General features: G+C 41.1%; 1 protein-coding gene across 6 annotated transcripts in view; it reads right to left on the bottom strand.

Moving 5' to 3' along the window:
* Positions 1-23,568, bottom strand: part of dnm3a (dynamin 3a) — a 369,313-nt gene that overhangs the window by 260,194 nt on the left and 85,551 nt on the right. For all 6 annotated transcript variants that reach the window (XM_068037799.1, XM_068037795.1, XM_068037794.1 and 3 more), the window contains exons 4-6: positions 15,777-15,980; positions 5,862-5,960; positions 4,506-4,666 (exon numbers count right to left, since the gene is read on the bottom strand). In XM_068037799.1, coding sequence (XP_067893900.1) covers positions 4,506-4,666; positions 5,862-5,960; positions 15,777-15,980 — 464 coding nt within the window. The remainder of the gene's footprint in view (positions 1-4,505; positions 4,667-5,861; positions 5,961-15,776; positions 15,981-23,568) is intronic.

Here is a 23,568-nt window from a genome sequence, read left to right as displayed (position 1 = left end):
TCAGAGAATACAGCAGAATATAAATAGATTGGAGAGTTGGGCAGAGAAATGGCAGATGGAATTCAATCAGGGCAAATGCGAGGTGATGCATTTTGGAAGATCCAATTCAAGAGTGAACTATACAGTAAACGGAAAAGTCCTGGGGAAAATTGATGTACAGAGAGATTTGGGTGTTCAGGTCCATTGTTCCCTGAAGGTGGCAACGCAGGTCAATAGAGTGGTCAAGAAGGCATACAACATGCTTTCCTTCATCGGACGGGGTATTGAGTACAAGGGTTGGCAGGTCATGTTACAGTTGTATAAGACTTTGGTTCGGCCACATTTGGAACACTGCGTGCAGTTCTGGTCGCCACATTACCAAAAGGATCTAGATGCTTTGGAGAGGGTGCAGAGGAGGTTCACCAGGATGTTGCCTGGTATGGAGGGCGCTAGCTATGAAGAGAGGTTGAGCAGATTAGGATTATTTTCATAAGAAAGACGGAGGTTGAGGGGGGACCTGATTGAGGTGTACAAAATCATGACAGGTATAGACAGGGTGGATAGCAAGAAGCTTTTTCCCCAGAGTGGGGGATTCAATTACTAGGGGTCACGAGTTCACATTGAAAGGGGAAAATTTCAGGGGGGATATGCGTGGAAAGTTCTTTACGCAGAGGGTGGTGGGTGCCTGGAACGCGTTGCCAGCGGAGGTGGTAGACGCGGGCACGATAGTGTCTTTTAAGATGTATCTAGACAGATACATGAATGGGCAGGAAGCAAAGAGATACAGACCCTTAGAAAATAGGTGACATGTTTAGATAGAGGATCTGGATCGGCGCAGGCTTGGAGGGCCGAAGGGCCTGTTCCTGTGCTGTAATTTTCTTTGTTCTTTGTTCACCTGCGTTGCCACTTACAGTGACCTGTGCACCTGTACGCCCAGATCTCTCTGCCTGTCAATACTCCTAAGGGTTCTGCCATTTACTGTATACTTCCCACCTGCATTAGATCTTCCAAAATGCATTACCTCACATTTGTCCGGATTAAACTCCAGCTGCCATTTCTCTGCCCAAGTCTCCAACCGATCTATATCCTGCTGTATCCTCTGACAATCCTCATCACTATCCGCAACTCCACCAACCTTTGTGTCGTCCGCAAACTTACTAATCAGACCAGCTACATTTTCCTCCAAATCATTTATATATACTACAAAGAGCAAAGGTCCCAGCACTGATCCCTGCGGAACACCACTAGTCACATCCCTCCATTCAGAAAAGCACCCTTCCACTGCTACCCTCTGTCTTCTATGACAGAGCCAGTTCTGTATCCATCTTGCCAGCTCACCTCTGATCCCGCGTGACTTCATCTTTTGTACCAGTCTGCCATGAGGGACCTTGTCCAAAGCTTTACTGAAGTCCATATAGATAACATCCACTGCCCTTCCTTCATCAATCATCTTTGTCACTTCCTCAAAAAACTCAATCAAATTAGTGAGACATGACCTCCCCTTCACAAAACCATGCTGCCGCTTGCTAATAAGTTTGTTTGCTTCCAGGTGGGAGTAAATCTTGTCCTGAAGAATCCTCTCTAATAATTTCCCTACCACTGATGTAAGGCTCACCGGCCTATAATTTCCTGGATCATCCTTGCTCCCCTTCTTAAACAAAGGAACAACATTGGCTATTCTCCAGTCCTCTGGGACCTCACCTGTAGCCAATGAAGATGCAAAGATTTCTGTCAAGGCCCCAGCAATTTCTTCCCTTGCCTCCCTTAGTATTCTGGGGTAGATCCCATCAGGCCCTGGGGATTTATCTACCTTAATGCTTTGCAAGACACCCGACACCTCCTCCTTTTTGATAATGAGATGACTGAGACTATCTACACTCCCTTCCCTAGGCTCATCATCCACCAAGTCCTTCTCTCATTTAGTACCTCTCCCATTTCCTCTGGCTCCACACATAGATTCCCATCTCTGCCCTTGAGCGGGCCAACCCTTTCCCTAGTTACCCTCTTGTTCTTTATATACGTATAAAATTTTCCTTAGTCCTGTTTGCCAATGACTTTTCATGACCCCTTTTAGCCCTCCTGACTCCTTGCTGAAGTTCCTTTCTACCGTCTTTATATTCCGCAAGGGATTCGTCTGTTCTTAGCCTTCCAGCCCTTACGAATGCTTCCTTTTTCTTTTTGACTAGGCTCACAATATCCCGCGTTATCCAAGGTTCCCGAAACTTGCCAAACTTATCCTTCTTCCTCACAGGAACATGCTGGTCCTGGATTCTAATCAACTGACATTTGAAAGACTCCCACATGTCAGATGTTGATTTACTCTCAAACAGCCGCCCCCAATCTAAATTCTTCAGTTCCTGCCTAATATTGTTATAATTAGCCTTCCCCCAATTTAGCACCTTCACCCGAGGACTACTCTTATCCTTATCCACAAATACCTTAAAACTTACGGAATTATGGTCACTGTTCCCGAAATGCTCCCCTACTGAAACTTCTACCACCTGGCCGCGCTCATTCCCCAATACCAGGTCCAGTACGGCCCCATCCCTAGTTGGATCATCTACATATTGTTTCAAGAAACCCTCCTGGATGCTCCTTACAAATTCTGCCCCATCTAAGCCCCTAGCACTAAGTGAGTCCCAGTCAATGTAGGGGAAGTTAAAATCACCCACCACTACAACCCTGTTACCTTTACATCTTTCCAAAATCTGACTACATATCTGCTCCTCTACCTCCCGTTGGCTGTTGGGAGGCCTGTAGAAAACCCCCAACATCGTGACTGCACCCTTCCTATTCCTGAGCTCCACCCATATTGCCTCGCTGCACGACCCCTCCGAGGTGTCCCCCCGCAGTACAGCTGTGATATTCTCCTTAACAAGTAATGCAACTCCCCCACCCCTTTTACATCCCCCTTTATCCCGGCTGAAGCTTCTAAATCTTGGAACATTTGGCTGCCAATCCTGTCCTTCCCTCAACCAAGTCTCTGTAATAGCAACATCATAGTTCCAAGTACTAATCCAAGCTCTAAGTTCATCTGCCTTACCTGTTATACTTCTTGCATTGAAACAAATGCACTTCAGACCACCAGTCCCGCTGTGCTCCGCAACATCTCCCTGCCTGCTCTTCCTCTTAGTCTTACTGGCCTTATTTACTAGTTCCCCCTCATTTATTTCACTTGCTGTCCTACTGCTCTGGTTCCCACCCCCCTGCCACACTAGTTTAAACCCTCCCGAGTGACGCTAGTAAACCTCGCAGCCAGGATATTTGTGCCCCTCCAGTTTAGATGCAACCCGTCCTTCTTGTACAGGTCCCATCTGTCCCTGAAGAGATCCCAATGGTCCAGATATCTGTAACCCTCCCTTCTACACCAGCTGTTCAGCCACGTGTTTAGCTGCACTATCTTCCTATTTCTAGCCTCACTGGCACGTGGCACAGGGAGTAATCCCGAGATTGCAACCCTAGAGGTCCTAGAGGATAGTGAAGTTAATTGGTGATATGCAAGTTTGAGTTGTCAATTTATAACGTACATTCTACATTTTCTGAATTTATTTGCCAGTTATGCAGTTTTCAAATTATAAATTTTCCTTACAACTTTTAAGACACATATGCATACTGTCACTAATTTTCAGTGAGTTTGGAAAACAATTCCTGGACATTCATGGTATTAGAGAAGCACAGAATATTCCCTAATTCACATAATCTTAAAAATAAAAAGAACCTTAGTTCAAAAGCAAAATACTACAGATGCTGGAAACCTGAAATAAAAACAGTAAATGCTGGAAATACTCAGGAGATTTGGCAGCATCTGTAGAGAGAAAGAAACAGAGTTAACGTTTCAGGGTCTGTGACCATTCATCAGAACTGGGAAAAGTTAGAAATGTAATTGCTTTTAAGCAAGTGAAAGAGAGGAGAGTGAAAAAAAGAAAAGGGAAAGTCTGTGAAAGGGTAGAGGGCAGGAAAGATTAAGTGACAAAAGGCTTCATTGTGCAAGGTCAAAGGGAGTGCTCATGCAACAAGTAAAGAAACAAAAGATGAGTCTATAGGAGATGCGAATGGCAGGATCCTAAATAGCTGCTGCCCGAAAACAAAGAAAAGGAAATAAGAGGGAAGCAAGGGAGAAAAAAAGCAAAGAAAAATGGAGGCAATGGTTACAATCTAAAATTGCTGAACTTAATGTTGAGTCCATAAGGCTGTAAAGTGCCCAGTTGAAAGATGAGGTGCTGTTCCTCGAGCTTGTGTTCAGCTTCACTGGAACACTGTAGGAGGCAGAGTGGGAGCAAGGTGGAGAGTTAAAATGACAGGCAACTACAAACTCAGGGTCATGCTTGCAGACTGAACAGAGTCTGCACTCTGTTCCACAAAGCTACCCAGTCTGCATTAGTTCATGTTTCACAAATTTGTCTTGAGTATGTATTATGGCAGATGTGCACAGTAGATTGCATCTGCAAATGATACCTATGCAAACAAAACAAAACAAAAACATAACCACATTAAGAATTATACAGTGTTCCACTCTTTCCTCTCACCTCATTGAGAAGCTTCTGGAGGTGTGGTGTTCCCATACGTTCTGCCATGTGCCTGTATGCTGGTTGAGAAAGGAAAAAATGTCTTTCTGCTGCAAGTGCTGTTTTAATGTCCTTTTTTCCTTCAATATCCTTCTGGCTTCTGTTGACAACGCCAATGTATCCTGCCAACCAAGAAAGCAGAAATACAAGTTCCATGATTTTTTCATTCATTCTTGGGATATGAGCATTGCTAGCAAATCCAGCATTTAACGCCCATCCCTAGTTGCCCTTGAGAAGGCAGTGGTGAACACAACTGAGTGACTCCAAAGAACATTGCAGAGGGCAGCTCAGAGTCAACCACATTGGTATGGGACTGGACCACACCTGTTAAGGACAGAAGGTTTCCTTTAGTGAACCAGCTGGGTGTTTACGACAATTGTGGCCACTTTTACAGGTACCAGTATTTTTTTTTAGTATTTAGGGTTCCTTTTAATAAACTTAATTCAAATTCACAAACTGCCATGGTGGGTTTTGAACTCATGTCTCTGGATTATTAGTCCAGTAACATAATCACTTTGTTATACCTTTACCCCACAGAAAACAATTTTTTTCCCAAAAGGGCAGCTTATGTCCACATATATGCAAAACAAATTCCTAATGTTGACATTTCTCACTTTTATTTGTTAGGTCATTTATTATTCTCGTCACATCCCACTCACTGACCCCTCCAGCTTCTGTGCTACCTCCAACCGTGTGATCTTTGCTCTTGCTCTTCTGTTTCTAGTTATTAGAAGGCACATAAGGGCAGCCTAAAGAGAAACCCCACCTATAAGGAGGTATAGAAATAGATTATTGCTTCTTGGTTCCGAAGAAGGGTCACTGACCCGAAACGTTAACTCTGCTTCTCTTTCCACAGATGCTGCCAGACCTGCTGAGTGATTCCAGCATTTCTTGTTTTTGTTTCAGATTATTGCTTCTTGTTCATTTGTTGCTTCATATCTATGGGATAGCCAAGACTGCCAAGTCAATAACTGAGAGATAGAGGGGTGAATCCATGCCATACTAATCTGCAGTGCGCAAGTGAGCTCCAGTACACTTCACCACAACATTAAAATAAAGGGCATTTTTACTAAATCCCAATCTGTTCTGGATTTAAATTTTCAAATATTGGCAGAGACAGGCAAACCTTAATTCCTTTAATTAAACAATATCATAATCTTACCAACAATTTCAATCAAGAAAAACTGGTTTTGAATGCAAAATATTTAGTGCCCGAGTAATGAGACTGTTGTTGTTTTAGGCTTCCAACACTCTGAAAATTGATCTTCCAACAAGTGTTTTAAACAAAAACCACAATGGCCCATTTATATGTGATACCTCTACGAAGAGGCAGCAGCTTGTTCTCCAATACATCTCTGGCATCTGTACCATCGTCCATCAGATCGAGCTTGGTTATTACGCCAATTGTTCGCAAACCTAGTCAAATGAGAAGAAACTCAATTGTTAAATGGAAAATTAATTAATGATTTAAGCTGGGTGATGGTGGTAAGTTAAATCAAGTAGTTAAACAATTCCCAGAAAACATCTTTGACCCATTTCAGGGCTGTAAAGAAACTTGAGTTTTGAATGCTGCAGCTTCAGATATCCAAATCAAAACAAGACTTTAAAACAGTATGAGATATAATTCAACAATTAATTAGTTATGCTTATAGTCGTTTGGTAGTACAGAACTTGAGTATTGATGAAAACAGAGACATTTTGTCAAAGCTTTTCATCTTGCACTCATCAGGACAATCTGCAAGAGTACCAATGCAAGGGAAAGCAACAAATTTGCACTATATGAGAAGAGAGTGCTGATTGGTTGGCAAATGAACTCTGATTGGTAGAGGCATTGCCATGGAGAATGCACCGTTTACGGTGACTGACAGTTAATGGCCAAGCTTTGTTTGAAATTTAAACCAGGCAGCTTGACTCTAGTCAAGGCATTGCCCTGAGGAATGAATCAGCGAATGGCTGACAGTCATTTTGTTTAGCTGAAACAGGCACAATGTGTGTACATGTTCTTTCTGTCTGCAAAGAACAGGGCCCTGTGTATTAATATATGTTACTTCCCATATGCGCAAATGTACCACACTGTGAGCGCAACCGACAATCTTAAATTGGTCGTCAGCGTAATTCTTGGCACACTGAGGATTTTTTAGCAAATGTTGCCCAATCGCAGAATCACATCTAATGTTGGACACTGTGTTTTGAGTTTTGCAAGCACGTGCTGGTTGGGTACAGTTTCTATCTTGCCCTTTGCGAACAGCGGAAGAGACATGTTGTTTGATATGATCCACCAGTCTTTGGGACGTATGGCCTATATACCTAGAATCACACTGGCATTGAAATTCATATATCACATTACTCATTTGCGTGATAGGCAGAACGTCTTTTTGGCTTGACGGCAGCATCCTGTTAATGGCGAACACCACACGCGTTGCTACTGCACATAGCAGTGTGAAACAATTAGCTTCACCTGTTGCTCGAATTTTTGTGATACATAACCCTTCCAGGGTAATCTGAGGTAGACTGGGCACTTCTCAGTGCCAAAAATGATGTTTTTAGGCCGTTCATAAGTTTGAACGATATATAGCGAGAACTGATCTGACCTGGGTAGCCATTATGCTGACAACCAATTTAAGATTGTCAGTAGGACATGCAGTGTGGCACATTTGCGCATACTGGAAGCTACACAGATTAATACACAGGGCCCTGTTCTTTTCAGACAGAAAGGACATGTACACACATTGCGCCTGTTTCAGCTAAACAAAATAAGTGACAGCCATTTGCCGCTTCATTCCTCAGGGCAACACCTGGACTAATCAGAGTCAAGCTGTCTTGTTTAAATTTCAAACAAAGCTTGGCCGTTAACAGTCAATCACCATAAACTGGTGCGTACTCCATGGCAATGCCTCTACCAACCACAGTCCACTTGCTAACCAATCAGCACTCTCTTCTCATAAAATATAAATTTGTTGCTTTACCTTACATTGGTTTTCTTGTGAATTGTCCTGATGAGTGCAAGATGAAAAGCTTCGACAAAATGTCTCTGTTTTCAGCAATATTTATACTTACTAAATTTTTTTAAATACCTAAAATTAATTCTCATACTTCTGACACAACAGGTTCCGGATCACCATGGGTGCCATGGTGACATAAGACATTATTACACCAATACAAAGTACTACAAAGCAGTGGGCTGCAGGTTTGATTCTTTTTGCCCAGGTTTTAGTTTTTGGCCATTTCTTTTGGTGCCAAGCATAGGCAGGTATCTTCTCTCCCCGAAGGAGAGAAAATTGGACAGAAAGTTGCTACAAGCTATTTTGTTAGTGCCGACCTGAAGAGTTATTTGAGAGATACCAGGCAACAGGCTGACCGTATGAACTAAATGGACCCACGCATGAGAGCTAGAATGGCACTGCAATATCTCAGTATTCCCCAAGGATTGTTTCTTATAGAACATCACTTCATCGTCAAGACGACAAAAAATAACTAGCTTAGTTTATGTTGTGAGACACACAATCTTTTGTTTCATGTTTGCACTCTTCCTGGGCTTCCTTCATGAATCATCTAGATTTTGATGCGTTCAATTAGAAGCCTGGGGATTTCTGAGCTTGGAGTTATTTTCAGTGGCAATGAAATCATTTGATACTCATTTTAGATGGAGGTATTCTATGAGAAGGGATTACTTCTGGAATACTGTCTTCCTCCCTCCCCAATTTCATGAATCTACAAACACTGCTAAACAAAATGCAGTCTTGATGACCTGCAGAAAATGTAAAATATATATACAGTGGAGACAAAGGATATGTTGCTACTGGCACAGATAAGAAATCCTGCTGCAGTCCTCTTGTGTTTTATGCTTAGAAACACAAGTTCTGTTGGTCAGCGTCATAATGTGCAAGTTCAAATTTTTTTTGGAAGGTAATCAAAGAGCCTATCCAAGAGGCCAAAAAATTTTATTCCAAGAAGCCAGTTGGTGAAGGATAATACTGGAGCCAATCTTTACTTAGTCTTACATTTATTTAGAGTGAAACATTACAAACATATACCTCCTAACCCAACCATACATTGTTTTAGTAAGTGCCTCTTTATATTGTTACGATCACGGCGGGAGCAACGCACTTTCAATTCAGTCCCGCCATTCCACAGGTCGCAGCACATTATTAAGCTTTCACACCCAATCGGAAAACAGCCAAATTAAACACTCTAGTAACCCCAGAATGAAACAGACCAAACCAGGTATCTTTAGACAACAACAAATTAACTATTTATTAAAAACTAAATCTTAAACACGATTAAGATAAACCTATGTCTAAAGGCCTTATAACTTCTTATTTTAACCCAACACCCCAATCACAGAGATATATTCAAAAGTAACAGTAGTTAATTTTTTAAGTATTTTTAAAAATTAGCTGTCTCTTAAGAATAAATAAATTAAGTCTTTGTAGGTTACGTTCCTGATGGATGAGGTCTTCTAATGTGGATTTGATGAAAATAATCCTTCAGAACATAGGCATTCAACTCTTTGGCTGCAGCAAGCATTAAACAGTTCTTTGAATGATGAGCACAGCAATTCAAATGATTTCTTGACAGAGAAGGTTTTTCTTCTTTATTCAGGGAATTAACTTGGTTTGTAGCTCCTTGTAGAATTTTTTCTCAGAGAGAATAAAACAGCTCCTCTTTTCTTCAGTACGCCTCACTGGAAAGTCTCTCAGAACCAACTGGTTTCAGCCAGTTCCCCACACAGCCAAGTGGAAACATTACCATGTGACCTCTCTTTCCTGCTGTTGCCCAAGGTAACAAAAAATGCAGCTGTGGCACACTGTGTCTCAGAACCTTCTCTCCCTTAAAGATGCACTGTTTTTAACAATCTTAAAGGCACACACATTGTTTTTAATCAAAGGAGAAAAATAATTACAGGTCCGTGACACCTGCGCCCTTGGTGAAATGAAATGGCATTCCCGAAATGCGTTTCATTACAATGCCAAAAAAAATTTGTAAAAACGCCAACATTTTTTCGCATTCACGCACCATTCACTCTGCTAATAATTTACAGCATTTTCTTTGTACCATCGCCTCTATAAGTCAACGTGGTTAAATTTGTGACAAAGAGTCGGCAATAACATTATTTTTCCCCAAAATGTGTATAATTTTTAGATGATAAGGCTGTAACAACAAACTCCATCTAAATATTCTAGCATTTCTGTTTATAAACTTTGCCAAAAAGTTAATGGTTATGGTCAGTGGATATTAGTATTTCTTTATAGTCCTGGCAGACATACACTTAAGAATGTTTGTTAGCCAGCAAAAATCCTCATGTTTTTTTTTCTACAGTGGAATACTTTTTTGATGGCAATATAGTTTTCTTGAAAAGTACCCTACTGGTTTCTCTATGCCCGATTTGTCATCCTGCAATAGGGCTGTACCAACCCCCAGGTTGCTAGCATCAATCACTATTTTAAAAGGTTTAGCAAAATTTGGAGCAGCCAACACTGGTTCATTAGTTAAGATTGCCTTTTGCTTTTCAAAATCTGCCTGGCATTCATCTGACCATACTGCTTTGTTTTTCTTTGTTTTGGTAGCAAATCAGTAATGGAGCAGCTGCAGTACTAAAATTCCGTATAAATTTCCTGTCAAAACTGCACATCCCTAAAAACCTCATAATTTCCTATTTAGATTTAGGGATAGGGGACTCTACTAAGACTTATACCTTTGCCATTTTTGGCAATACCTGTCCTTGCCCCACTATGTGTCTGAGATAAGTTACTCTTGTTTTTCCGTATTCGCTTTTTGTCAGGTTTATCAGTAAGTCCACGGATTGTAACTTTTTAAACAGAATTTTTAGCTGGTTTAAGTGTTCTTGCCAAGTGTTACTGTACATCAGTACATCATCGAGATATACTACACAGTTGGGAACACTGGCTACAATCTGATTCATTAATCTTTGAAAAGTGGCTGGGGCATTTTTTAGCCAGAATGGCATCACCCGGCACTGATAAAGACCGTCAGGCGTTACAAAAGCTGATATCTCTTGGCTCGAGGAGTCCAAGAAACTTGCCAGTATCCCTTTAACAAGTCGATCTTGGTAAGAAACCTAGCACTGCCCACTCTGTCGATACAGTCCTCTACACGCAGAATTGGGTAGGAGTCTGTCTTCGTTACCGCATTGACTTTTTATATAGTCTATACAAAATCAGGTTGACCCTTCAGATTTAGGTACTAGAACTATTGGTGAACTGCAGCTACTTTGACTAGGTTAGATCAAATTGTCTTCCAGCATGTACTGGATTTCCGCTTTCACTTGGGCCTGTTTGTCTGAACCGATCGGTTCCCCTATATCCACATCACGTGTGGCTAAGGTTGTACATCCCGGCTTATCCCTACAAGCGCTTTTAAACTTTGTGAAAAGCCTGGTTAGGTGTTAACGTTGTTTTGCCTCTAAGTGCAAAAGCATATTGTCCATTTTCCTAGCCATTCTGTATCCGCTAATCTGATAGTTGGAGGTTCAATCTGAGAATTTTCTAGGCCTGCTTCTGCCTCACCCCTCACCATCCTTTTCCTTCTCAACAGTCCTGATCTCTTGACATACCTGTACTGGCTTATCCTCCTCCCTGCGATAATATTGCTTTAACGTACGGATGTGACACAACCGATTCTTCTTCCAGCGATCAGGGGTGTCAATCAAGTAATCTACCTTACCCACTCTTTTGATCACTCTATATGGGCCACTGAACTGTGCTTTTAACAGTTCTCCCTGCAACGGTAACACCACCAAAACTTCATCCCCTGGTTGAAAATCATGGGCTTTTGCATTCTTGTCTGCCCATTTTTTCATATTGGCTTGGGATGTTTTAAGGTGTTCCTGAGCCACACCACAAGCTTTTGGGAGCCTTTCCCAAAACACAGATACATAGTCCAGTATCGAAGATTCATTCATTTGTTCCAAGAATCTGTTTTTTATGAGTTTCAGAGGACTTCTTACTTCATGTCTGTAAACCAATTCAAAAGCTCTGAAGCCTATAGACTCATTCAATGACTCTCTGGTGGAAAATAAAATAAAGTCTAATCCTTTATCCCAGTCATGCGGATATTTGTGACGGTGTGTTCTAATCACTGTTTTGAGAGTTTGGTGGAATCTCTCTAAAGCTCCCTGTGATGTGGGTGATATGCTGAAGATTTCAACTGTCTAATCCCCAAATTGCCCATGACTTCTTGAAATATCTTAAACATAAAATTAGAACCTTGATCCGATTGAACTTCAAGTGGTGATCCATATCTCGTAAAGAATTGGGTGAACTTTTCTACTACTGTTCTAGCAGTAATTGTCCTCAAAGGAATGGCCTCCAGAAATCGAGTAGCCATACCCATGCTAGTAAGTATCGCTTTCGTTTTTGGCAAGGGTCCTTACACAGTCTACCAATACCCTGCTAAATGGTTCCTCAATCACTGGTATGGGAACGAGTGGTGCCGCTTTTATGGTAGTTTGCAGTTTTCCCACTATTTGACATGTATGGCAGGTCCTACAAAATTCTCCCTCATCCTTTGTAAGACCTGGCCAGTAATAATGTTGGCTTATGCGTGATTTGGTCTTTCGAATTCCCCTATGTCCTGCAAAAGGAATGTCATGTGCTAACCTTAACAATCCCTGACAATATTTAAGCGGTACTACTATCTGTTCAACAACTGTCCAGTCTTCATCTGCAAGTCTATGAGGCGGTCTCCATTTCCTCCTCAAAACCCTGCTTGCCATATAATAGCCTTCCAGAACCCCTTTCGCCTCAGCTTTTGTCAGAGCCGTCTGTACTATTCGGTATATTGCTGGATCAGCTTGCTGTGCTGCAATGATAGAAGATCGGTTAAACATCTCATTTGGATTATCTAAATCCCCAAATAAGGTTTTAGATACTTGGCTGTTTGTGGTGCCACATTTACCTCCGACAATGGATCCTGTTCAGCCATTGCTCGGGCGACTACACAGGCAGGAAATATCCCTGGAACTTGCTCCTGTAATTGTTCTGTTTCCCTAACTTCACTTTGTTCCTCTGTAATTATAGGAGAAACTGATACTTTCAATCCGGCCAAATCATTTCCTAAGAGATCAATTCCTCTACTGGCAAACTATGGACAACTCCTACAGTTACTATCCCAGATAGCAAGTCACTCTCTAAGCGTATTTTATATAAATGTATGGGTATATACTTCCTGCCAATTCCATTAACTAAAACTTTACCATTCACGGCGCTCTCTGATGGAAACGTTATATATTTCCCCAGCAAGAGTGCTTGGGTTGCTCCTGTATCCCTGAGTATAATAATAGGTTTTCCTGCCTCACTTAAAGGATATGGAGTTACTTTCCCCTTTGACAAAAATTCATTATAACTTTCGGGTTTCATACTTAATCTCCACACTCACTTCAGTTTTTGTATCTGGTTTTACGGCTGCCATTAAACCTATAGCCTGGTTTGCTATACTCTCAATGAGAGTCTTTTCCTCAGCATTAGGTTTGCGTACCCCAGTAATTCCTTTGGGTGTACCTCGCAATTTCCAGCATTCTGAACAAAGATGACCCGTTTTGTGGCAATAACAACACTTCGGCTTGCGAACCTCACTTCTCCCCTCAGCACCTTCCTTTCTGGCCTGAGGTGGCGATCCTGGGGCATCCCCAGCTGTTCGTTCTTGTCCCTGACTACTTGCCTTCCTTTCACTCTCCCACTTTCTATCCTTCTCGGGTTTATGGGGGTGACGGACAAAAAGTTTTGGCTTATTCACAAGTTCAAAATCATCAGCAATTTCAGCTGCTTGCCTAGCTTTCAAAACTTTCAGGTTATCTACATGAGTTCTCACTACTGAAGGAATGGATTTTTAAATTCCTCCAAGAGAATCAACTCTTGAAGGTTCTCATATGTATTTCCATCTTTAATGCCTGTATCCAACGGTCAAAATTAATTTGCTTCACCCGCTCAAATTCTACATATTTTTAAATTCCTCCATAAGTTCCGAAACTTCTGACAGTAAGCTTCAGGGACTAATTCATACACAGCGAGAATAGCCTTTTTTGCCATCTCATAATCTGCAGAAGCCTCTTCAGGAAGCATGGCATAAACCTCATGAGCTCTGCCTGCCAACCTGCTTTGCATAAGCAGTGTCCAGCTTTCCTTTGGCAATTTCATTTGTTTGGCAATTTTTTCAAAATATATGAAAAATGCCTCCATGTCCCTTTGCTCAAACTTAGGAAGAGCTTGTATAAATTTAAACAGCTTTTGGCTGTGTCCTGGGCTGGATTCAGATTCTTCCTGACCAGAATATTCCCTGGAGTCAAGACCACCCCTTTGTCTTAGTTCCATTTTTAAAAATTCAAATTCCCTTGCTTCTTTGTCACTTTCTGAAATTCAAGTCCAAGTCTTTCCGATTCTATTGCTTTTTTCTTTTTCCTGGTGAAGCTCAAGTTTTTCCAATGCTATAGCTGTTTCTTTTTCTGTTTTAAGTTTTTTTGTTTCTAACTGAATTCTAGCCAATTCCACTGCATCACTCTCTGACTTACTATCTTCTTGTTCCTCCTCTTCTAATTTTAAATGTTGGACTATTAAATCAAATATCTTTTTTCAGGTTGTTTTTCTTCAGGTTTGCACTTGCTGCTGTTCAATATTCAGTATATTCACGCCTAATCTGTACTAATGCTTTGTCTTTCAACACAGCATTAACATATTGTTTGCCTTTGCTCCGTGACCTTTTGGTCAGCTATGTGGCCTGGTCCAATCTGCACCTTCTCCTTTGTTATCTCTTGCCCAACCCCCACCTCACTTGTTTATAATCTGTGACTTTTCTAATATTTGTCAGTTCCGAAGAAGGGTCACTGACCCGAAACGTTAACTCTGCTTCTCTTTCCACAGATGCTGCCAGACCTGCTGAGTGAATCCAGCATTTCTTGTGTTTAAATCAAATATCTTTTCTTGTTTGGCACCCGATTTCAATTCTAACCCCAATTTTGCCATCAATTCTTTTAGTTTATTCTTAGTTAAAGTTATCAAGTCACTGAGGGAAACATCCTCCTTATCCAGAAACTCTGCTGTAACTACTAATGCCATTACAATGGTACAGACTGTACTTTATTATACAAGATACCTGGTTCCTTTTATTTTCATAATTAGCGTTAAGAGTTGGATCCCAACAATAATGTTTCCAATTAATATGATCCCAGATGTGAGAGCAATTAATATGATTCCAAATGCAAGCTCCCAATTAATCTGATTCTGATCCCGGAACGAGCCACCCAAATAAAATATTACGACTGCGGTGGGAGCAATGCACTGTCAATTCAGTCCCATCACTCCACAGGTCGCAGCATATTATTAAGCTTTCACACCCAATCGGAAAATAACCAAATTAAACACTCTAGTAACCCCAGAATGAAACAGACCAAACCAGGTATCTTCAGACAACAACAAATTAACTATTTATTAAAACTAAATCTTAAACACTATTAAGATAAACCTATGTCTAAAGACATTATAACTTCTTATTTTAATCTAACTCCGCATTCACATACATACATTTAAAAGTAACAGGAGTTAATTTTTTTTTTTAAAAACGGAGTTTTAAAAAATTAGCTGTCTCTTAAGAATAAATAAGTCTTTGTAGGTTACGTTCCTAATGGATGAGGTCTTCTAATGTGGATTTGATTAAAATAATCCTTCAGAAAATAGGCATTCAACTCTTCAGCTGCAGCAAGCATTTAACAGTTCTTTGAATGATAAGCACAGCAATTCAAATAGTTTCTTGAACAAGAAAGCTTTTCTTTTTCACTCGGGAAATTAACTTGGCTTGCAGCTCCTTGTAGAATTTTTTCTGAGAATAAAACAGCTCCTTTTTTCTTCAGTACGCCTCGCTGGAAAGTCTCTCAGAACTAGTTTCAGCTGGTTTCTGCCAGTTCCACATACAGCCAAGTCGTAACATTACCATGTGACTTCCCTCTCTTCTGCTGTTTCCCAGGGTAACAAAAAATGCAGCCTGGCACACTGTCTCAGAATCTTCTCTCCCTTAAAAGGTGCACTGTTTTTAACAGAGTCTTAAAGGCACACACACAGCTTTTAATCCAAGGAGAAAAATAATTACAGGTCCATAACAATATGTGCTCAAGTTAAACTGCAATTAATGCCCTCCATCTGCCTGTCATTAAACACAATCGATATACAATTAATCCTTGGAACCTCTGGTAGCTTAAATGTTAAAGGGAAAAATAAACCTTACCTTGAGGATCAACATCTTTTGCCAGCTTCAGTGCATCTGAATTAGCCAAGTCAGTATTAGCTGGGGTCACTGCCAAAATTAGGCAATTTTCTCGAATGATGAATTGCATTATCGTGTCCCTGATTTGGTATTCAATGTCTGCCGGTTGATCTCCTACTGGCACTTTAGTGATACCAGGCAAGTCAATCAGCGTCAGGTTTAACACTGCAAAAGTAAATACAAAACAGCAAGATAAACAATTATTGTTCACCAAAGTAAGTACAAATATTCCTTTGTCCCAATTCCACCCAGTCTTTGAGATTGAAGATATGAAAACACAAAATAATATTTGAATATTTAAGAATTAAAATGTAATTCAGGTCAATTTTAACTGGATGAAATTAGAGTTGTTATGGCAGTAATGGCCTCAAAATGGGGTTGGTAGACTTAAGCTGGCAAATGAGGTTGATCCTCGAGGTAAGAGATTTTGTGCTTCCATAGTGCTACTATTTTGAAAGGGCTCTTTCCTTAACCAGGAGGAGTGATTGCCTGTTTAATTCAGTAGGCCTTTTGATTAAGCAAATCCTATGACACAGTTAGGACCATGCCTACAATTTTAAGGGACACATGGGTGAAACATATGCTGCATACAGTCAACGCACGCATCCTGATGTTAAGTGGCCTTGTCTAGATCTAGTACTGTGCGACGAGGCAGGGTTAATTAGTAATGTTATAGTAAACGATGCACAGGCAAACAGTGATCCTAATGCAACTGAATTCCACATTCAGGTTGAAAACAACATCCTCCAACACAAAGAATCTTAAACAAAGCCAATGACATAGGTATGGGGGGCATCTGGCTCAGGTTGATTGGTTAAATAGACTAAAAGGCAAAACGGTAAATAGACAGTGGGAAACATTTAAAGAAACAATTCAAAAAGTTCAACAAAATACATTCCATTGAAAAACAAAAACTCAGTGAGAGAGATCCATCCATGACTTACTCAGGAGGTTAAGGATAGTATTAGATTAAAAGAGACTTATAATGTTGCAAAGAATAGTAATAAGTCTGAGGATTGGGAGTGTTTTAGAAACCAGCACAGGGCCACCAAAAAGTTGATAAAAAGGGAAAATATAGAATGAGAGTAAACTACCCTATAAAAACAAACTGAAAGGCAGAGCTCCCAAGTGTGTTGGCACTAATCAAACAAAGGCGGATTCGGTGGATCGGACACATCTGCAGGATAGAAGACGGTCACGTACACAAGGACCTTCTGTATGGTGAGGTAGCCGGGACAGACGACCAGTGGGGCGCCCAAAGCTCTGCTTGCAAGCGTGACATGAAGGCCCTAAATGTTGACTAACGCACCTGAGAGTCACTAGCTGGCGAAAGAGGGAAATGGTGACACATCTTGTGGACTGGTCTGCACTACCATGACGACAAGTTGCCACGGCAGCTTGGCAACAGGCATCAATGCCCAAAACAACAACTCATAGCGTCACTTGGCAGTTTACCGTGCAGCACTTGTGGCAGAAACTGCCTCTCAAGAATTGGCCTTCACAGCCATCAACAAAGGTGCACCAACAGAAGACACCCCACCTAAATGGATTTCTTTGTTGCATGTCCATCATCTTTCATAGATGGAAGGATGCAAACCAAAAAGGAAGGCAACAGTTAAAGTAAACATTGGTCCCTTAGAAGCAGAGGCAGGCGAAATTATCATGGGGAATGAGGAAATGGCAGACATTGAACAAATATTTTGTGTCTGTCTTCACAGTAGAAGACACAAGTTACATACCAGAAACAGAGGGTAACCCAAGGGGATAATAAGAGTGAGGAAATTAAGATAATAAATATCAGCAGAGAAAATATATTGGAGAAACACAAGGGACTAAAATCCGACAAATCCCCAGGACCTGATGGCCTACAGCCGAGGGTTCTAAAAGAGATACCTGCGGAGATGGTGGATGCACTGTCTATGATTTTCCAAAATTCCTTAGATTCTGGAACAGTCCCATCAGATCTAAAGTTATGGATAGAACAAAGAACAGTACAGCACAGGAACAGGCCATTCGGCCCTCCAAGCCTGCGCCGATCTTGATGCCTGCCGAAACTAACACCTTCTGCACTACCGGGGCCCATATCCCTCTATTCCCTTCCTATTCATATATTTGTCAAGATGTCTCTTAAACGTCGCTGTCGTATCTGCTTCCACCATCTCCCCTGGCAGCAAGTTCCAGGCACTCACCACCCTATGTGTAAAAAACTTGCCTTGCACATCCCCTCTAAACTTTGCCCCTCGCACCTTAAACCTATGTCCCCTAGTAACTGACTCTTCCACCCTGGGAAAAAGCTTCTGTCTATCCACTCTGTCCATGCCGCTCATAACTTTGTAAACCTCTATCATGTCACCCCTCCACCTCCGTCGTTCCAGTGAAAACAATCCGAGTTTATCCAACCTCACCTCATAGCTAATGCCCTCCAGACCAGGCAACATCCTGGTAAACCTCCTCTGTACCCTCTCCAAAGCCTCCATGTCCTTCTGGTAGTGTGGCGACCAGGATTGCACACAATATTCTAAGTGTGGCCTAACTAAGGTTCTGTACAGCTGCAATACAGACTTGCCAATTTTTATACTCTATGCCCCGACCGATGAAGGCAAGCATGCCGAATGCCTTCTTGACTACCTTATCCACCTGTGTTGCCTGTGGACCTGTACGCCTAGATCTCTCTGCCTGTCAATACTCCTAAGGGTTCTGCCATTTACTGTATACCTCCCACCTGCATTATACCTTCCAAAATGCATTATCTCACATTTGTCCGGATTAAACTCCATCTGCCATTTCTCCGCCCAAGTCTCCAACCGATCTATATCCTGCCGTATCTTCTGAGAATCCTCATCACTATCCACAACTCCACCAACCTTTGTGTCGTCCGCAAACTTACTAATCAGACCAGCTACATTTTCCTCCAAATCATTTATATATACTGCAAAGAGCAAAGGTCCCAGCACTGATCCCTGCCGAACACCACTAGTCACATCCCTCCATTCAGAAAAACACCCATCCACTGTTACCCTCTGTCTTCTGTGACCGAGCCAGTTCTGTATCCATCTTGCCAGCTCACCTCTGATCCCGTGTGACTTCACCTTTTGCACCTGTCTGCCATGCGGGACCTTGTCAAAGGCTTTACTAAAGTCCAAATAGATAACATCCACTGCCCTTCCTTCATCAATCATCTTCGTCACTTCCTCAAAAAACTCAATGAAATTAGTAAGACACGACCTCCCCTTCACAAAACCATGCTGTCTCTCGCTAATAAGTTCATTTGTTTCCAAATGGGAGTAAATCCTGTCCCGAAGAATCCTCTCTAATAATTTCCCTACCACTGACGTAAGGCTCACCGGCCTATAATTTCCTGGATTATCCTTGCTACCCTTCTTAAACAAAGGAACAACATTGGCTATTCTCCAGTCCTCTGGGACCTCACCTGTGGCCAATGAGGATGCAAAGATTTCTGTCAAGGCCCCAGCAATTTCTTCCGTTGCCTCCCTCAGTATTCTAGGGTAGATCCCATCAGGCCCTGGGGACTTATCTACCTTAACGCTTTGCAAGACACCCAACACCTCCTCCTTTTTGATAATGAGATGACTGAGACTATCTGCATTCCCTTCCCTAGGCTCATCATCCACCAAGTCCTTTTCCTGGTGAATACTGATGCAAAGTACTCATTTAGCACCTCTCCCATTTCCTCTGGCTCCACGCATAGATTCCCATCTCTGTCCTTGAGTGGGCCAACTCTTTCCCTGGTTACCCTCTTGCTCTTTATATATGTATATGTAACACCGCTATTCAAGAAAGGAGGGAGAGAGAACAGGGAACTACAGGCCATTTAGCCTGATATCAGTCATCGGGAAAATGCTGGAATCTATTATTAAGGAAGTCTTAATAATTCACTTAGAAAAGCATAGTATGATCAGACAAAGTCAACATGGTTTTATGAAAGGGAAATCATGTTGTGGCAAATTTATAAGAGTTCTTTGAGGATGTAACTAGTAGAGTAGATAAAGGGGGACCAGTAGATGTAGTATACTTGGATTTCCAAAAGGCATTTGATAAAGTGTCACACAAAAGGTTAATACATAAGATAAGGTCTCATGGAGTTGGGGGTAATATATTAGCGTGGATAGAGGATTGGTTAATGGACAGGAAGCAGAGAGTAGGGATAAATGACATTTTCAAGTGGGCAGGCTGTGACTAGTGGAATGATGCAAGGATTAGTGCTGAGGCCTCAGCTATTTACAATCTATATTAATGACTTAAACAAGAGACAGAGTAATGCATCTAAGTTTGCTGAGATACAAAGCTAGGTGGGAATACAAGCTGTGAGGAGGGCACGAAGAGGCTGCAAAAAGATATAGACAGATTAAGTGAGTGGGAAAACAAGGTGGCAAATGGAGAATAATGTGGGGAAGTGTGAGGTTATTCACTGTGGTCATAATAGAAAAGCACAATATTTTTTAAAAGGTGTGAAACTTATAAATGTTGAAGTTCAGAGAGACTTGGTGTACACATACAATGAACACAAAAAGTTAGCATGCAGGCACAGCAAGTAATTAGGAAAGCAAATGGCATGTTGGCCTTTAATGCAAAGGGACTGGAGTACAAGAATAAAGAAGTTTTGCTACAGAATACTGTGTGAAATTCCACACTTAAGGAATACTTTCATTGGAAGCTGTACAGCGAAGGTTCACTAGATTGGTTCCTGGGATGAGAGTGTTGTCCTCTGATGAGAGGCTGAGTAAGTTGGGTCTATATTCTCTGCAGTTTAGAAGAATGGGAGGAGATTATATTGAAACATTGAAGATTATGAAGTGGCTTGACAGAGTAGATACTGAGACATTGTTTCTAGAACAAGGGGGCACAGTTTCAGGATAAAGGGCTAATCACATTTAGCATTAAGAGGAGAAGTTTCTTCACTCAAAGGATTGTGAATCTGTGGAATTCGCTACCCCATATGGTTGTGGGTGCACCATCATTGAATATGTTTAAGGCCGAGATAGACAGATTTTTGGTCGCCCAGGAAATCAAGGGATATGGGAAGCAGGCAGGAAAGTGGAATTGAAACCCAAGTTCAGCCATTATCATATTGAATGGCATAGCAGACGGGCCATATGCTCGACTCTTGCTCCTATTTCTTATGTTTTTAAGTAGCTGCTGGGCAACCCAAAAATGTCCCTAAAACCTTTTCAACATTATATTTTGCTCCTAGTTCCACAAGAAAATTGCAGGCTAAGTGACCGATACAGTCTTCAACCATTGTCCAGATGTACCACTCTCTAGCAGGAGCTGAAACCTTAGATGATTTTTGCCCTTCTTAGGGCAGGGTTGTTAACAGTTATAGCAACTCCCAGTACCACCTTGAAAGGTTTACACACATTAATTACAATTTTACATTAACAATGTTCTTCATTATTGCTTTTATAATGTGGGAACATCCACAGGACATTAAGGAACCCATGCTTGTGTTGATTAATGCAGTGGGATTATCACAATCCACCAGCTCAAGCTGACATAAGTCTAACAATGAACAATACATTGGTACTAGGTAGAGTAGAAAGCCTAAATACTGCTCTTTCATCTCTTGTAATCGACTTGGATTCAGCTCAGAATCAGGGAGCAAAAGTCTCCTATTTCTGCTGGTTTTAAATAGGGGGAATTAGATGGTTCAGTGGGTTAAATGTTGGTCTTTCACCTCTGCGACAGGGATTCAAATCCAGCTCAGACTGATTGAACAACAATGCCCTCTGTCTATTCAGTGTGAGAATCCTGTGTGATATAATTTTAGATGGGCTGAATCTTATTCCATTAATGTCACATTAATTGGCATTCTGCCCCAGGAGATGGTCAGTGTGGTAAATAGAAGTGTCACACTAGTGCAATAGTGGAGGTGGTTCAAAGGCTGAGACTTAGACACGTTCATTTGGGCAGAATAGAAAGGACTTAATTCTGCATCTATCTGTGCTATGCCTGACCTCAGAATGCAAGATCCTGACACTGGGCACCTAGAAGAGAAAGCATGTTTTTCAAGCACTAACATCCCCCACCGTGACCAACAAAGACTTCACAAACCAGTTTAAAGTGACAAGACTATCCAAAATTTAGCAACTTTAGAGGGTACCATACAAATGGTGAAAAAATTATACTGTTGCAGCACAGGGTTATACTGGGATTAAATCACTCTTGTGATCACAAAGTAGGTGTTTGGGAATATAAATCTCACATGTTAACCAAACTCAAAATAATGGGATAGCAGGAACACTGCTCTGCTTTTAATTTATATCCATTATTAAACAATATGCACACACTCTATAATACATACCTTTGTGCATTGTAAAACAGACATGAAACTAAAATGAAAAACACAAACTGTTTGTGAAAAGCCGATGTATAAAACCTTAAGATAACATTAAGCTTTACCATTCATTTGATGCTTGAAAAATCCAAACTTTTTACCTTATCTCTATGTTTCTGTTATTTCATTTTTCTGCTATAGTCAACCTATATAATTAGTAACATTTTTGAGCTTAATGTTCAGAGCATAAACTTTGTAAAATACATTAAAAGCAACCAAGTCAATATGCATAAATCTAGAAGCTAAATAAGAATCTAAGAAACTGTTATAAATGCTACTGCAATTATTTCAGTCACATTTTGTTTTGTTCATGTTTCATATTCTATGTTGGTACACATACGTCACACAAGCCTCCTCTCAATCTGATTTCCTCTTCCTACCCCAACCCATATAACTCTATTCCCTCTCTTTCACATATGCATCAAGCCTTCCATTAAAATACGATCCATTTTATATATGGATACTTCTGCCTCTGCCATTAGCTTCCTGGTTTCTTTCAGGTTGCAATCCGTCTGGACCCACGGTTTTGTCCTCCTTAAGTTTGGCTGGCTTATCTCCTTCCATTCTATCCAACTTATTGCAGAATCCCTTTGTGCTATGCCTGACCTGAGAATGCAAGATCCTTCATCTGCAGTTGTCACTTCCTCTTCGATAACCTCTTCAGTGAAAACTGAGGCAAAGTATCCATTCAGTATGCCATTTCAGGATCATTTCCTTTGAGTTAATTTCACTTGTCTCTTAGAAACTCTACACCTATCTTAATTTTTCTTGTGTTACTCATGTATCTATAAAATACTTTACCAAGTATTTAGGTCAACTGCCTAAACTCAAAATAATTAGAATTATGCAAATTACGCATTAAAACGAAAAATGCTGGAAATGCTCAGCAGGACTGGCAGCATCTGTGGAGAGAGAAATGGACTTAACATTCATCAGAACTGGCAAGAGTAGAGTGGAAATTGGAAGTAAATGAATTTGAAGTTAATTAAATTTTCCAGTTCAAGGTGAGATAGGAAACAGCATCAACACAATCATCAATGTACTGGAGAAAGGTGAGGGAGAGGGCCTGAGTAGGACTGGAACAAAGAATGTTTCACATACCCTAAAAAAGGCAGGCATAGCTAGGCCGCATGTGGGTTCCCATAGCACCACCTTTTATTTGGAAGAAGTGTGTGGAATTAAAGGAGAAATTGTTCAATGTGAGAACATGTTCAGCCAGGTGGAGAAGGGTGGTGGCGAATGAGGACTGGTTGGGCCTCTGTTTAAGGAAGTGGAGACCCTGAGACCATCCTGGTGGGGGATGAAGATGTAGAGAGATTGGACATTCGTGGTGAAATGGATGCAGTTAGGGTCATGAAACTGTTAAAGAGACAGAGGGCATCAGAAGAGCCATGGATG

The sequence above is a fragment of the Heterodontus francisci genome, chromosome 8 (genome assembly GCF_036365525.1).
Source record: "Heterodontus francisci isolate sHetFra1 chromosome 8, sHetFra1.hap1, whole genome shotgun sequence".
NCBI lineage: Eukaryota > Metazoa > Chordata > Chondrichthyes > Heterodontiformes > Heterodontidae > Heterodontus > Heterodontus francisci.
Note: the sequence above shows the minus strand (reverse complement) of the source record. Positions and strands in the feature narration are given on the sequence as shown.